The following is a 17,087-nucleotide window of genomic DNA, read 5'->3' as shown; positions in this document are numbered from 1 at the left end:
TTATATAAGCTTTCATCAACCAATCATTATGGTGTAGGAGGTAAAACTCCAGTGTAAATGGTGGGTCTCGCTGTTTTACAAAAATCCCTCAGAAGTGGGCAAGCCCACAGAAGGTGTAACAACGATCCCGTATCTCTACCACATCTCCAGGATTTATCGTTTGTATCTGGAAAGAGACGGTGTAGCTTAAGAGGTGTATAATATCAATGTGACAGAATTTTATAATTGGTCTCTTGCGTTGTAGCTGACAAAGAAGTCTTATGTGCATAGATACACATTCTCTCTTGTTGTGCTGGGGTAAAAGTTTTCCCAAGCTCTCTTTCCCATTTATCAAAGATGGGTATGTTTTGATCTTTTTGCGTTTTCAAAAGAAGATAAATCTTGGAGAGAGTTTTTTTTCTTTCACTCGGTTCTGTTCCAGAACACAAATCCTCAAACTCTGTTTTCTGTCTCACCTGAGAAGGCTTTACTCCTAGGTGACTTAACAGGTGTTTATTTGAAAGTAACTCCATCAGTCCAAACCTCCATGTACAGTATTCGTTTAAGGTCCGACAAGGTCAGCCATACCCTCCCATTCACAAAGTTGGTGAGGTTCAGCTGTTTAAGCTCTCTCCATTCCCTCTGTGCAGAGGAAGGAAACTGTACATTTCTAATAGATGTTAAACATTTCTCCAATCTAAAGTATGACCAGGCTTTGAGTATAGGCTGGTTCTTCTCCTTGGCTTACTTTTCTTTCCATCTCTCCCTCTCCCCCCGCCCCCCTTTCCTCCCCTGAAAATCTGATTGAAAAGGAAGGTGTGTTGCCCCAATAGCTGTATAGTTTTGAAGTGCTTCGGTGTGTTGGTTTTTTATTTTTTTTTTTAATATTATCTGCTAAATATTGCATTTTTGATCTTTGTGTGGTTAGCTTTTAGAAATGTAGTCTGTATTTTGTTTTTTTTTAATTCTGGCCTAGTGCTACAGTGTCATATGTTAACCAGTTCACCACTGAGGGTTTTTTTCCCCTTGAGCACCAAAGAAATATCCACATTTCAGCGCTCTTCCCATTCATTCGCCAATAACTTTATCACTACTTATCACAACGAAATGATCTATATCTTGTTTTTTTCGCCACCAATTAGGCTTTCATTGGGTGGTACATTATGCTAAGAATTAGGTTATTCTAAATGCATTTTAACGGAAATAAAAAGAAAAAAATGGAATAGAAATGTGGCCATTATAGCTTTAAAATAAAACATTCTACTGTGGATAAAACCAGCACATTTTATTTGCCCATTTGTCCCGGTTATTACAATGGTTAAAATATTTTATTAATTATGTAGGTGTAATTTTACGAATTGGCCACAAGATGTCCTCACTCATTATTTTCCTGTTAGTGTACTAACAGGAAATAATGCTTGGATGTGTAACTTTTTTCTTCACAATGATCGCGGCATCTCATTGATGCTGGCGATCATTGCAACGAGGTATTTAGAATTGGTATAACAGATGGTATAACTATAACATAACCCTAATCTTGATGGCAAATCTAAGGGTGTCTCGAATGGTATTCATAAAAACCTGAATTTAACCTATATCAATAAACTCAAAGACAATCAGGGTAGGTTTCTTTTCATAAACGTTCAAATTGGAAAATCTAAATACACATTAGCGAATATTTTACCAAAATCAAACATAATAACTCACCTCATATCTTAACAAACTAGTAACATTCGCTGAAGGTCATATTATTCTATAAAGGGATTTTAACTTTTGCTTTGACCCCACTATAGATTCCTCCTCCCAGAAATTGTCTATTTCCAAGACTGCATTGTTACATATTAAACAGAAGCTTCAGTCCCTATCATTATTAGAATGGAATATTCTCCATATATCTACTGAGTGCAACTATACATATTACTCTTCACTCCATTGCAACGGGGATCAATGAATGGGAATTCACTGATCTCCCTACTAACAGGCGGCAACACGAAAGTGTGCGGGGGTGCACACGCGAGCGGGAGCCCAGACAGAGGTGGTCGCGGCGGATATGCACCTTAGGCATGCTCTAATTGAAATCTACGCCCTGTTTTGATGGCTACCTGGCTGCCAGGGTGTAGATTTCAATACACAGACGCCGTGCATTCTCGCCGCTTTCATCGCTCCAGACTATCTCGCCGCTGTCTCCCCAACGCAGCTCACTCGCTTTGCCGTCTCTATAACGGCAGAGCTCTGTGAGCGGGTCAGGAGCTGATTTCATTGGCTCCTGACCCTGTCTATCAACGTAAGCAGCTCCCATTGGCTTACATTGATAGGCAGGGTCAGGAGCCAATGAAAGCAGCTCCTGACCAGCTCACAGGAACTCTGCCGTCATAGAGACGGCAGAGGTGATGGCTGAGGTTCCCGGCGTGGACCGCGATTGTGGTGGGTATGTGCGTTGATTCGTCGTCATTCTGCCTCTTCTTGTACCAGCGGTTTCTGGTCCTTAAGGTGGCAGAGACCACTGGTACTTAAGTGGTTAAAAAGAGATTGTCGGACACAAAATCAAATTCCATTTACTCACTATTCTGTGCTTAATATGAAGCCTGCAACCTTACCCTGCATCGCAAACACTCAAATCTATTCAGAAATGTTTCTGCGGTTTTACATTTTATCTCAGACTGGCTCTATTTGGTACATTGCCGGCGAGAAGGAAGCTTGTCATCACCCCTCCCGCATTCCTGCTCCTCACTGATTGGCTGAGGGCAGTTCAGTGTGAAGCTGAAATTATGATCTATGCTGTACTCTCATGTGTTTACAAAGCAAGCTAGCTATGCCAGTGCTGTTTCTAGGAGAAAAAAGTAAGGGGGGAAATGACATCAGGATTGGCTTCAGTCATAGGGAATCAAGATGACAAATGCCAGGAACAGAATTCTCTTTATTTACTATATAAAATTAACTGAAATCAAACGGACAGTACAATACATCTGTTATATAAGTAGAACAGGTAGTTATCTATTTATGTATGTGTTTTTTTTTTTCCTGGCATAGTATGGCTAACCCAGCTGCTTAAACCACTACTCCATTATTGATGTGCTATTGCCCCATGTATGGCTGGTTTTAGAAACTTGTATGGTCCTTTGTTTTTCCATTTTAATCTGGTTAGTGATTGACTTCGATGCGACATACATACGCTATACTGGATTCAACCGTGGCAACGGGAATTGAACAGGTGTACAGGTGACCACTGACCTCGTTTAAGGAAATGGAATGTTGGATCTTTAAATGAGTGACCCTCGAGCATTGTTCCTAGGGCCGGTCCTGAACTGTTAGCCATCTATCTTACACACACACACCACACACACACCACACACACACCACACACACATCACACACACACCACACACACACCACACACACACCACACACACACCACACACACCACACACACACACCACACACACCACACACACACACACCACACACACACACACCACACACACACCACACACACATCACACACACACCACACACACATCACACACACCACACACACACCACACACACACCACACACACACCACACACACCACACACACACACACACACCACACACACACACACACACACACACACACACACACACACACACACACACACACACACACACACACACACACACACACACACACACCACACACACCCCACACATACACCACCCACAGCCACCCTTGGAGGTGATATATTGATATTGAGATCTTGAATATATTGTTCATTGCATTCCCCAAATCCAAACAAATAAAATATTTTTAACTAAAGCCAGAACGATTATCTGCCACACACACCTACAAAGAAGTGTTGACAGATTATGTATCCCACACCATCACTTCCTGGCCCAGTTACCTGGTCCATTCCGGGTACTCTTGTCTATCCCCAAGCTCCTGATGTCACATGACATGCATGCATCCTTCTCTCTCTCACTCTCACTCCCTTTCCTGTTTTACATTCATAAGATATGAGATTAAAAAAAGGACATTTAGTGAAAATCCACACAGGAAGTGCTTCATATACAGTCTAAGTCTCAACCATTTACTTTTTAATACAAATTCTTCCCTATGTAACACTGTTGATTTGCCCTTGTCCTATATATTGGCCTTGTTATACGTTTTTTTTTTTTAATTCTAAAGTTCTATATATTAACTTTTAGATATTTTTATACATTATTATTAAATCGCCTCTAGGCGGCTAAATCGTGCATTGCCCATTCACTGCGCAACACGGAAACCTTGACCTACTTACAAAGAGTTAAACTATCCGTGGTGAAAAATGTACCAAAATGTGTTTAAAGAAGCCACTGTGGAAAATTAATAAGAGAGAGAAACGGCTTCTGCTAGACCAATCAATAGCCAGAGAGCTGCATGTGATTTTTGTACACATTGTGGGTTGCTGAGTGGCTAAAGAGACTGCAGTAACATTGGACACTTTGATACAATGGCCTCAACTCGCAGAGCTTTTATCAAACACTTTATCAAACGTTTGATAATTTTCCTCATGGGTAAAATCTAATTTTGAATTCATGAAGGTGTTATATATTTATTGATCATTTCATCTATTAAAACATTAGATAAATCTTTAACACCTTAGTGAATTCAAAATTAGATTTTACCCATGAGGAAAATTATCAAACGTTTGATAAAGTGTTTGATAAAGCTCCGTGAATTGAGGCCAATGTAATCAGTGTACATCTTGCATAACTGTGTATGTAAGACCTCCTTCAGACTTCAGCGCAATTAGGGTGCAAATTAAATGCAGACAAATTGCAGCGGTTGGAACACTGGGCGTGTCAAGCACTGACACACAGCGGCGTTACCCGGCGACATGTTGCGTCTGAGCACAGCTGGGGCTGCACTCAGATGTGAATCCATGGGGGGGCTTGTCTAGCGTCGGTACGGATCACTAATGGATTTGCACTTTGCCGGCAACAAAAGTGAATACAACCCTAAGGGCACATTTCGACAGTCACAGAATTCCCCCACATGTGATTCAGAAGGGGAAATGCAGCATATTGAAATCAATAGGCTGCTGTCCTAATCACACAAGGAGTGGAGGGGGGGGGGCGGGGGGGCAGAGGACACACTGCAGTTTTCAGCATCCTGCATGTAAATCCCTCTAGGCTTGCGGCTGATCTATGGGCCATCGATCTGCTCGCTGTTATCACCCCACCCCTGATCAATACCAAAATTTCCATCTGATCAGTTTTGTTACATTTTGGCCACACATCAGTTGACGTTACAATCAGGCGACCAAATTGGGGCATCTATTTCCAACAGATTTAATCATAGTAATTAAATCTGACGGGAATCGATAGAATAAATATACACTATATACATAGTAATATAAACTATATACATAGAGAATAAAACAAAAAAGTATTGTATTGTATTGTACCTCTAACTCGGGTGTGGAACTCAAATATAAAGTGGGTCGATACTGAACACTGGGACCAAGTCGAGGGCCAACCTCATTGTCTATTGGACCTTCCTCCCTTATAAAGTTCACTGATGTCTAATAGCACCCCCTCCAACCCCTATACAATTCCCTGGTGACCTGGTAGTCCTCCTCCCTCCCTCTATCCCCTATACAGTTCCCTGGTTTCTAGTGATCCTCCCTCCCCTATGCAGTTCACTGGTGTCTTGCGGCCCTCATCCCTCCGCTATACAGTTCCCTAGTGTTTAGTGCTTTCCCCCTCCCTCCCCCATATGGCTTCCCTGGTGATCTAGGGCTTCACCTCTAATATAGCTTCTCTGGTGGTCCAAACATAATGCAAAGTGGGGAAACCACTTGGGGGCCAAATTTAATGGCTCTGAGGGCCAGATTTGGCCCATGGGCCAGAGTTTGACATGTATGCTCTAACACATTTTCCTGTATCTGCATAATAATGGGGGGTGGGCTGACTGGACTTTATTTGAAGTTAGTAATCTTCATGCCTGTTTGTGATTTGTATCTTGTGCAGTGTGCGACTCAATGCGTGGAAACATGACCAGAGATGGAACGGATGAAAACTTTCAGCCATGGTACCTGAATCCAAGACTGGCCAATAGCATCATGTGTCTCATATTTATCCTCCCTCTCTCCATTCCCAAAGAGATCAGCTTCCAGAAATACACAAGGTGAGACCCCATATACTAAATCTACCGTACTTACTGTCTGCTGTCTCATGCTAGGTACACACCATACAATTTTCTGGCAGAGTTACCTGTCAGATCGATTATTTCCAACATGTCCGATCTAAATTTCCATTGATTTTTTTTTCAATTTTCCAATTGTTTTTTTAATAGTTTTTCCGATCGATTTTTCCAATTGATTTTCATTCAGTCCTATGAAAATCGATCAAAAAAATGATTAGGAAAAGATTGAAAAATCGATCAAAATTTAGATCGGACATGTTGGAAATAATCGATCTGGCAGTTAAATCTGCCAGAAAATTGTATGGTGTGCCTAGCATTGCCGCATAAAGATAAGCTCTCTTAGGCCCGGTTCACACTTGCGGTTCTCTGCCAAATGGACCGGATGACCTGACCGGATCCGGACCGGATCGGAACCGTACGGTTCTGATCCGGATCCGATCCGGATCCGGTCAGGTTGCATCAGGTGTTCATCAGGATGCGATCCGGATCCGTTTGGCAAAAGATAGTAGAAATAGAATAAAAATGTTGGGGTCTGGGAGGTCAGCAGAAGGTGGACCTGTGGAATCAGGCCCTACGCTGTTTAGCACTCACCTCCACCTCCGACATACTGCCAACATCTCCAGCACGTTTAAAATCACTGCTGCTCCACTCCAAAATGCTTGCCCATGTGTCCCCATCCAAAATCGCCGCTACAATACGCATAGGAAGTGGGTTAGAACATCCGGATTTTTAGCCAGTGTGTTGTGCGCTCTCCGGTTCTCATTGGTTTGTATTGGCCGGATGGTGCAGTCCGGCTCCGCTCCGGATACGGCTGCCGGAGGAGCCAGACCAAAAAATAGCGCATGTTGGGTCTTATGCCGGAGTCTGGATCCGGTCCGGATCCGGTCCGGACGAAACGGACGCATGTGAACGGACACATAGGCTTTCATTGCTATGCCGTGCGTCCGTTCCGTCCGTTCTGCATGCGGTCCGGCTCCGGCACGGCGATTCCGGACGGCGACCGCTAATGTGAACCGGGCCTTATAGAAAGTAGTGGGTAATGTTAACCTGCTTCAGTCACTTCAAGCACAAACTTACTTTTGTGTCAAAAAAAAAAATTAAATAAAATTAAAGTGCTATACAATATTCCAGTGATGCATAAATCGTACACAATTACGTTATAAAATGATCTTACATTCTCACTGTATAGCCAGTTATGTCTCTGTGGCCAAGAAATTCCAATTTCTTTGCAGCCATAGCAAGAGCACACTGGTTGGTGCACAGGAGACCCACTAGCTCTCATATTCCTGCATAAGCAGTGACCTGCACAGAGCAGAAACTGAACTAGTGATATTCATTAAGTGATTGCAGCAGGGCGATTCTGCCATTTAGCTTTTTTTTTTGTAAGAATTCTTTGCAGTTGCTAGTGAGTGTATCTACACAAATACAAAGCAATGATGTAAGAAGTGTAATATTTGCAAAATATACAATACAGTTTGTAAAGAATCCTTTACGGGCCTGTATTTAGGGTCTGGGCTGCCCATAAATATCACAATATAGAGCAAGAGTAACTGAGCCCTACACTGTATAGAAGATATTTTGTTGCCTCAAAATGTGCTGTCAAATCACAATTACTGTACATGGTCTCCGCAGGAAGAAAACTCTTGAGTTGACGCTAGCGGTGCACTGCTTGTACTGTAATTCCTATAATTGTTTGTTGCCTTTCTAGATCCAGGCCAGCCACTAATGTCAGATCACAGATCACACAGCAGGTAGCAATGCTGGCTGTAATTTCCTTCATGCTCTCGCACAGGAAGCTCAGCAAAAAACACAACTATTACATTCATTAGCATAAACTGTGGCACTCTGATCCTGCTTTTACTTGTTACAGTGGACAGCTGGATAGCTTACTGGTAAGGCATTTGCCTTTGATGTGGGATTTGAGCCCTTTGACAATCTTTGCTCAAGCCAGTACGTAAAGCATTAAGGAGTCTTTGGGCAAGGTTCCCTAATGATCCTGGTCGCCGGTAGAGCGTTCCCTCGTGGCTGCAGCCCTGGTGGGTTGAGTCTGCCAAGAGAAAAGCATGATATAAATGTTCTGTGTCTTGCCTCGTCTTGTCTACAGTGTGCATTTCAGCCTCTAGAGAGCAATGTCAATGGGTAATATTTAGGAATCAGCAGAAAAGCATCCTAATCTTATATCAGCCTGAAGCTATGCTAGCAAATAAATTACTAGCAGCAGATATATTTAAAATATCTTACATCAGGCGACTTGGCGGATGATCAACAATCTGATTTGATTATTATGGGCGGATAAAAATCGGTGTACGCCAAGGGCATGCCTGATCGACAATGCAACCAATTTCAGAATGAAATTGGCTGCATGTATGGATCAAACATGCACGGTGTAGGGCCAACTTGCTTGATCGGGTCTGTGGCGGTAACTGTGTGCCATGTTGGGACAAGTGACGAACACGACGGAACTCCTAAGCACTACAGTATACTTTACCTGTCCATCGCTGACTCCGGTCTTGGTCCCCATACACGTTTGCAGGCATAACGTAGGTGACGCGGCAGGTGCAGCGCCATAAAGCCAATTCTCAGGAGATTTCATGCTGAAATTGGCCAAAAGTCGGCCTGTGGTGTATGGGCAGATAACAGATCTCTCTCCCATCAGATTCGATCAGAGAGAGGTCTGTCTCTTGGTCAGTCTGTCCATACTACATCTTCTGATGTATGGGCACCTTTACAACCACTAGGTGATCAATAGGCAACATATGACGTTAGTTTGCTTGGACTTCCACTTTTTGGGTTAGAGATCTGCTTGTTCTGAGAATTTCCCCTTCAGCCCTACTATACTGCATGCTAAATTTTAAGTTTTGTGTTTTGTAATTTGTGTTTAACTTTGGCAGTGATTGCAAGTGGAGGTAGTTAAGAGCAATGTGTTTAATCTCTGCAGCGTCTCTGGCTGAGTCTCTGGTTCTGCTGAGGACACACGGACAGTCTGTGTGAGAGAAAGGAGGGGCAGACTCAGCCAGAGACGCTACAGTGATTAAACACATCGCAAGCAGCGTGGTTAATGAGCTCTTCTGAACTCCGTCGCTAACTCCGTCGCTTATGTGTATTCCCATCCTCCCCCAGCTGCAGCAATGTGTCCTGTCAGACACCACTTAACTTTTCACTAGATACTTACTTTTTTTTATAACTTGTACCTCTTGTGCACATTATTTACTTTATTAACTAAAATCAACAATATTAGCCATAATGCCCCTTTAAGGTTAGGCAAGGGGGAGGGGTTGGTTAGGGTTACGTGTCAGGTAGGGTGACTGTGTGTGTGTGTGGGGGGGGGGGAGGGGGGGTTAGGGTTAGACAGTGGTAAAACTAAGAAGCTTAGTGCCCCAGTGCGAGTTTTACATGGGGCCCCAAGCGCTCTATTGATATGGGGCCCCAAAACCTACCAAGGACAGCTGCAGTGTCAGAGTAAGGAAACAGTTTAAGGAATACTACTATGCAATGCACATACAGAGGTGTTCATTACCAGCATAGCACCAATGCATAGCTAATAAGATGGACGAAGGACCCCTAGTGGGCCTCTCTGGTCCAGGGACCCTGGTGCTGACACAACCTCTGCATCTCCTATTGCTACGCCATTGGGGTTAAGCATCAGGTATGATGTGTGTGTGTGTGTGTGTGTGTGTGTGTGTGTGTGTGGGGGGGGGGGGGTTAGGGTTAGGTGTCAGGTAGGGTGTCTGTGCAGGGGAGGGGGTAGGGTTAGGTGTTTGTGCAGTGGGGGGGGGGGGGGCGTAGGGTTACCAATATTCTCCTAAGAGCTTTCCTGGGTGCCCAGATTTCCAGGCACCTTTTTATTCCATATGCATCATGGGAGACCTCTTTCATTCACTTGAATATGATGTAGTGCTCCAGTATAATCATTGTCCAGTATAATATGCAGAGGCTGTATGCTCTGCAGACTCTTCCCCATTCATACTGTACTGGTTTTCCATACAAACTACCCAGCTGTCTGATGCTAGGCCTATGCAGGTGCCAATTGTAGCCATTCATTTGGCAGAGTGCTTTTATAAGCTGTGACAGAAAACCTTCTGCAAAGGCATCTGGCCAGCAAGCCTGTAAAATGCTATAGTGCAATTATAAACATCTCAGCAAAATATGGAGCTAAATAGGCAAGCCAAGCATTGCCTAAGCAAACTGTTTGTGTAATGGCATTTATTATCCTAGCATTTCCCATTGTTTTTAACGAACAAATCAGTATTAGAACATCATTATAGTTACTCATGTTGTTAAAAAATACTTCTGTTGCCAATGGCAGGTAATCTTTCAAATGAATCCATAAATGAATAACATAATAAGGTCATAGCCCGCTTGTTTTGGAGGCGCAAGCACAGGGCACATCGCAGTGTGAGTGACGAAGCTCCCAGCTGGGGTCAATGGCTTAAATTGTATTATATTCTTTGATAAAGGGGTCCTCTGCATGCCCAAAATGTTGGATCATTAGAATCAGAATAATTTTATTATCGCCAAGTACTACTGGGTTGTGCCCAGATTTTGGCTTGCCACAATGCAGGGCTTAGGTATAGGAAAGGAGATAACAGAGGTAGCAGGGTAGCATACTCCAAAACGAATACAAATATAGCAATTACATAACAAAAAAAGTGTTCACAAAATGTATAGAGTTCTGCAGTGCAGACGTGCTTAAGATGATTTTAGCTAGTAGAGGAAGAATGACCTGAGGGGGATTGGGCGGGGGAGGGGGGGTAGTGAGTCAAGGAGTTCAGTGAGTTGACCGCTGAGGGGGAGAAGCTGTTCCCGTGCCTTGAGGTCCCTGTGGAGATGGGCTGATACCTCTGGCCTGAAGGGAGCCGACTGAAAAAGCAGGATCCTGGGTGTGAGGGATCGTTGGTGATCCGCAATGCTCATTAAAAGCTCTTTTGAAGAGGAGTGCAGGCTATGACCTTATTAGGTCCTTAATGGTGATGTCCCTCATCCATAGCCCTTGCACCCACACTAGACAAACACTAACCTATAGACACCCACACAATACTATTTTCTACCTCTTCTGTTTAGCATGTGTCATCCATTACTTTATGCTGGGTAGCAGTCTGTAGCAATCTTTCTCTTCTGAAAAAAATGTTGTTACATACTTGCTTTTCTTCAAATACTGATACTACTGGCAGGAGTGTAGCTAAAAAAACTTGGTATCTTTTCTCCTCCTGTGTACCTCACTCTAGCCATTCTCCTTGCATTCACATCCACCTCCCAATGGCTGCACTCGCGTGATGTGACGGGAGCTAACAGAAGATAAATGTGAAAAGAGTCTGAAGGCAAGGCAGGTGGACATACAGGAACAGGTCTATGTGCTGAGATGGTTAACTATAAAACCCCACCTGGTTTCCTGCACCACTTTGAGTGGCAGGGGGCATTGATGGGGGAGGGGCCTGTACCAGAAAGAAGGAATGTAAAAGTAAAGTCCACCCTGGTAGGAGGTTGCAAATTTATTTAAATTAGACTCCACCAAAAATCTGGTCGACTAGCTATCAAACTGCCACCACTGCTAGCTTTGTACCAAACGATGCAGCAAAAAGCAATGCGGGCATCGATACCCCAGCATTTTCCCCCATGTCTAATCAACAAAATTGATTGACCTTTCCTGATTGAGCTTAAAGCGTGTACACACTTCCAATTTTGATTGGCCAATATTACCACAACCATGTAGTATGAGGGCCAACAGACTTTGAAAACTATAAACAGATTGTGCAAGCTCTCATACTACTGTACAAGGAAGTGCTAAAATGGGCCAAGCCTTTGACCAATCAAAATCGGATGTGCGCTCCAGGCTTTTGATTGATATTACAATCCCTATAAGGGTCAATCGTGTCACAGCCGGCAGTGGGGGAGGTTTTTTTTTCAATGGTGTGACTCTCATAATCTGCAAATGTAAGCGAGTCATCGCTGGGGACAAGAAAGACCAGGCTTGGTCACAACTGCCACTATATCATTCTAAATAAAGGCGTTTAAGGGCATTTTGATCTGTGAAACATAACTTCTATTACTAGAGGAAAGGGTAGGGAAAGGTTAAAGTGAACCTCCAGACTAAAAATCGACTCAGCAGCACTGAAGAGGCTTGGTGTTTCTTTAACAGTTTCACAGCATCAGAACTTTGTTTCTCTTATACAAGCCTCATTTTTAGCTGCACAGAAGAAAACTGCCCGGGCTTTTTTTCCCTGATGCTGTGCAAAGCATGATGGGATTGCTGATGTTGTTGCTCTCGTTCTGCTGTTTTGGTGCACTTTTTTTTTTTTTTTTTTACATTTTGAATTTGACATTTGAAGCCTAGCGTGTGCAGCTGGGAGGGGTTATCAGAACACAGGACAGTTGGAACTGTGTCTCCTGCTCCTTGTCACCTCCTTTCAACCAAAAAGATGGCTGCCCCCATGACAAAGATGGCAGCCCCCATGAATCACAAACATTTGCCTGTTCTTTTAAAACAGGGTGGGTAAAAAATGATATTACCTATCTATTCTAATTAACATAACTAATGTAACTTAATGACAGTGTGTTTGTTTAGGCTGAAGTTCCCCTTTAAAGATTAGTCTTGATAGTCTTGGATGGAGTAAGGAGACATTAGAGGTTTAATGGTTGCTTTGGTCGCTGTTGGAGAGGAGATTGTTGTCTTTTGCTGTCACTGCTCTGGCCACTGGAAGTAAAGGGTAATCATCCCTATGGGGAAGAGCACAGCGCTACAAAATAACTGGCAGATGTCCTCGCCCTTTCCTACTCGTTCCCCAGCTGGAAACAGAAGCTTTGTTTGAGCTGAACTATTAAGTGGTTCGTAGTATAGTTCACGGATTACATTTGCAGAAAATGCCTCTTAATGCAGACTTTGTATGGATAGTTTTTTTCTTATTTCCACTCTTTCCTTTTTAAACCATTCTGCGGTTTTGGCCCTGATATCTGCACAGAAAAATGTAGCAATGAAGAGAAGCAGAAGAAATGCTGTCAGGGGACATGGCAGAGGCAGCGTGGTCAGATGGCTTTAGGGTATGATCATTGGCTGTATGAGCCACTTTCTTTTAGTATAGAGAATCTAGGTCACTTCTACCTCTTCTGAATTCCCTATATTTCTTCAAGCATCGCTTTGTCCCAAATACAAGTGGAAGCCCAGAGATGTGACCCATTTTCCCTGCAATGTATGTCTGTGGCGTCATATGGCACAGCTTGGAATTTGCTTTATACTGCTCTGTGGCCACAGTTCTGTATTAGTGCTTTATTTCTTCCACTACTGGAATGTGACTGCGGGGAGTGCTAGAGCAAGCCGTATTCAACAACAATGTGAGCTGAGGGGAAAATGGAAAATACCATTGCTTACCTTTTTGTTAAAAAAGCTTCTTACCTGTCTGTTGTGCTGATCCTCTGCACAGGATTGGTTTTAGGCGAAATCAGGTCCTGAACTAAAAGAACTTTGTGGACCCCCATCCACCAGATGGCAGCATTAGGTGGACTTTGTCCCTCTACCCCCCAGTTAGCAGTATTAGGTGGTCTTTGACCTCCTCCTATGACAATGGTAAAGAGTGGAGGTGCCGTGGCAGTATCAGCGCCACCAGAGGCGCCCATGTTAATAGCTGCGATTAGCAGCTATAAGAGGAAATGTGGGTGCGGAAGCACCTGAGAACATTGCAGGGCCTCCCACTCTACAAATAGGGGCACCCAAATTTACATGTATAGCCGCTAGCCGCTGCTATCAACATTGGTGCCTGCAGTGGTGCTGAAACTACTGCGGCACTTATTTGCATGTTTTTATAGGTGAATTGCAGGAATGGCGAGGGGGGGGGGGGGGGGGCATTAAGAGTTAGGCATTTTGCTGTGGGGGATTGGTTAAGGTTAGGCATTGGTGTGGAGGTTGGTTAGGGTTAGGCATTTTGCAGCATTGCAGCATTTTGGCCAATAAACCTCTAGTATGTGTGGAGTAATTCTTTCAGTCTTAAAGAGAATCTGTATTGTTAAAATCGCACAAAAGTAAACATACCAGTGCGTTAGGGGACATCTCCTATTACCCTCTGTCACAATTTCGCCGCTCCCCGCCGTATTAAAAGTGGTTAAAAACAGTTTTAAAAAGTTTGTTTATAAACAAACAAAATGGCCACCAAAACAGGAAGTAGGTTGATGTACAGTATGTCCACACATAGAAAATACATCCATACATAAGCAGGCTGTATACAGCCTTCCTTTTGAATCTCAAGAGATCATTTGTGTGTTTCTTTCCCCCTGCAGCTATCTTCCACTAAAGTGTCAGGCTGTTTCTTCCTGCAGAGTGCAGACAGCTCTGCCTGTATTTAATTCTTCAGTATGTGAAAGCCCAGCCAGCTCAGAGGAGGATTTATCCAGCTTGTAAAAGATAAGAGAGAAGAGAGAAGCTGCTCTAATCCTAAATAATACACAGGCAGTGTGCAGAGAGGGGCCTGGAAGGGGGAGATGCATCACAGAACCACAACACTGAAGAACTTGGCAGCCTTCCAGACACAGGCTGACAAGTCTGACAAGAGAGAGGTAAGTTGATTTATTACAGAGATGGTGATAGTAGAACGTGCTGCAGTTAGCCAGAACACATTAGAAAAGCTTTTGGAACTTGTAGGATGATAAAAAACTGGATTGTTACGGAGTCTCTTTAAGGGTCTGAGCACACATTTGTGTAGTAAAACACACAGCTCCTGCATTGCTCTCCATAAAAGCTCTGACCCCATTGAACTACACTGAATGGGATAGTGCTGCTAGTGGGTCATTGCACTCACAAATGCAAGCAAAAGTGCACACACTACTGCACAGCGCATCCATTTACCAACACAACATTGTCCCTGGACCCTGAATGGTTTGCTAGCATTCACTGTATTTATATAGCTCTACAAATTTACTCTATGAAAGGCTTTACTATGAGGGCCCGTTTCCACTATCGCGAATCCGCATGCGGTGCCCGCATGCGGATTCGCACAGTCAGTACAAGTGGATGGGACTGTTTCCACTTGTGCGTTTCCCCGCACGTTTTTCTGTGCAGAAAAAATCTGCAGGGTAGTGCCCTCAGAATTCGCCTGCGTGTGGAATGCAGGCGAATCGCACGCAATGTATTTAATAGGGAAATCGCATGCGTTTTCCCCATGCGTTTTTTGCCGCGATTTCGCATGCGATTTCGCATAGGTACCCATGTTAATTCACACAGGCAGTGACATGGTTAAAATCGCATACAGCCTTACCTATGCGAAATCGCATGCGAAATCGCGGCAAAAAACGCATGCGGAATCGCACCCGCATGCGATTTGCCTGCTGTGATTCGCCGGCGATTTCGTAACGCTATAGTGGAAACGGGCCCTAAAGCGATATGCTTTGCAATTTTTCATTAAAAGCCACCATTCAACCTGGCGGAACAATTCAATTGATTCTTTATGGAGGTCTACTCTTAAAGTTCCAAGGTGCATATTTGCCATACATTCCCCCTGTTCCTTTACTCGCATTTACTGGCATACCTAAAGTTTTCTTGTACAGACTTGTCAGTAGGATCCATTTCCACTAAGTACAGATTTGCAATGCAAATTTTCACGTTAAAAATTTAACCAATGAATGTCAATGGAGTCATTTCCATTAAAAGCAAATTTTCACGTTTTGATGCAGAAAAAAATTGATTGCATGCTGCAGATTTCTGTATCACACTTCCGTTTCTCATGTAATAATTGTTAGAGGCATTAAAATTCACATAAAAACATGAAAATTTGCAAGAAAGGAAAAATGTATGCGAAATGTAATATCCTAGTGGAAATAGACCCTAACACAAAGCTGGGGTATTTGTAGCAATGGCTTTAAAAGGTGGTCTTTTAGTCTATCTTGCATCACTTTATTTTTTTTATACATGGATGCAAGCCTGCTATTGACTTTAGTTGTGTATAATGCATAGGACTGCTGCATCAGCTTTTAGCTCCCGTAATATTGACAACAGATAATTCAGCGTAATGTAGCCGGGCTGTTGATTGGATTTCTGTCTGCTGCAAACAAATCTGCATTGTGATTTTAAGTTATTTCAGCAATTAGTCTTTGTTCAGCACTCTGAGAAGTTTAATCACTTGAAACCATAAGCTGTAAAATGGCAATACTGCACAGAGAAAAGAATGGCTACGGAGCATTTTCCAAAGGCAGTTAAAACCCAACCAAACCAAACCAAAGAATAAAACAAAGCTAATTCTAACAGCAATCAGGTGGATATGTCCACGTAAATGGTGTATGGCAGCAAAACTGCAATGCAGCTCTTTTCCTGTTCCTTGGATTCTGCGGGTTGGTGGGACACTCAGTTTTGAGACCATTGTAATAATAGTTTTTATTTACATAGCACCAACATATTCCGTATTACTGTACATAGTACAAAAACATACGATTATGAGGAGCATAGATACATGAGCAATCAGGACATCCAGCAACACAAATACAAATAGAAATCACCAGAAATCCGCTCACACTTCCCTGGGACAGTGCTGGAACCGGGACAGGCCAATCCAACGAGACAAGAGCAAAGAAACAAATACAAATACATATAACTGATGTGTAGTTTGAAAATATCACCGATACTGGTACATGTTCATTTTGGTAACCTGCAACAGAAGAGATGGATTGTAATGTAACGGGGCCCTAGGCAAGGTAGTAGATTTTGGGCCTCCTTGTGATCCTTTTGGTAAACTGAAGTGGACAGAGGTCAAAGAAGGTGGTAGGTGTGCCCCTTGACACCCAATAGGGCACAAGCACCTGCCTAGGTAGGGGGGGGGGGGTAATTTCTTACCTAAGCAGTTCTACTCCTTTGGCCATGGAAACCGACATCTTCTCCAAGGATGCATTATGAACTTCCCAGGAATTGGCTGACTGGCATTTCTGACAGTTGGGGGGTAAAGTGCATGTATTTTGAGCAGAAGGGGAG

At 43.3% G+C, this 17,087-nt stretch overlaps 1 protein-coding gene across 2 annotated transcripts in view; it reads left to right on the top strand.

Moving 5' to 3' along the window:
* Positions 1-17,087, top strand: part of SLC38A8 (solute carrier family 38 member 8) — a 53,277-nt gene that overhangs the window by 18,979 nt on the left and 17,211 nt on the right. For both annotated transcript variants that reach the window (XM_068260162.1, XM_068260163.1), the window contains exon 3: positions 5,971-6,127. In XM_068260162.1, coding sequence (XP_068116263.1) covers positions 5,971-6,127 — 157 coding nt within the window. The remainder of the gene's footprint in view (positions 1-5,970; positions 6,128-17,087) is intronic.

Source organism: Hyperolius riggenbachi, chromosome 11 (assembly GCF_040937935.1).
Source record: "Hyperolius riggenbachi isolate aHypRig1 chromosome 11, aHypRig1.pri, whole genome shotgun sequence".
Taxonomy (NCBI): domain Eukaryota; kingdom Metazoa; phylum Chordata; class Amphibia; order Anura; family Hyperoliidae; genus Hyperolius; species Hyperolius riggenbachi.
Note: the sequence above shows the minus strand (reverse complement) of the source record. Positions and strands in the feature narration are given on the sequence as shown.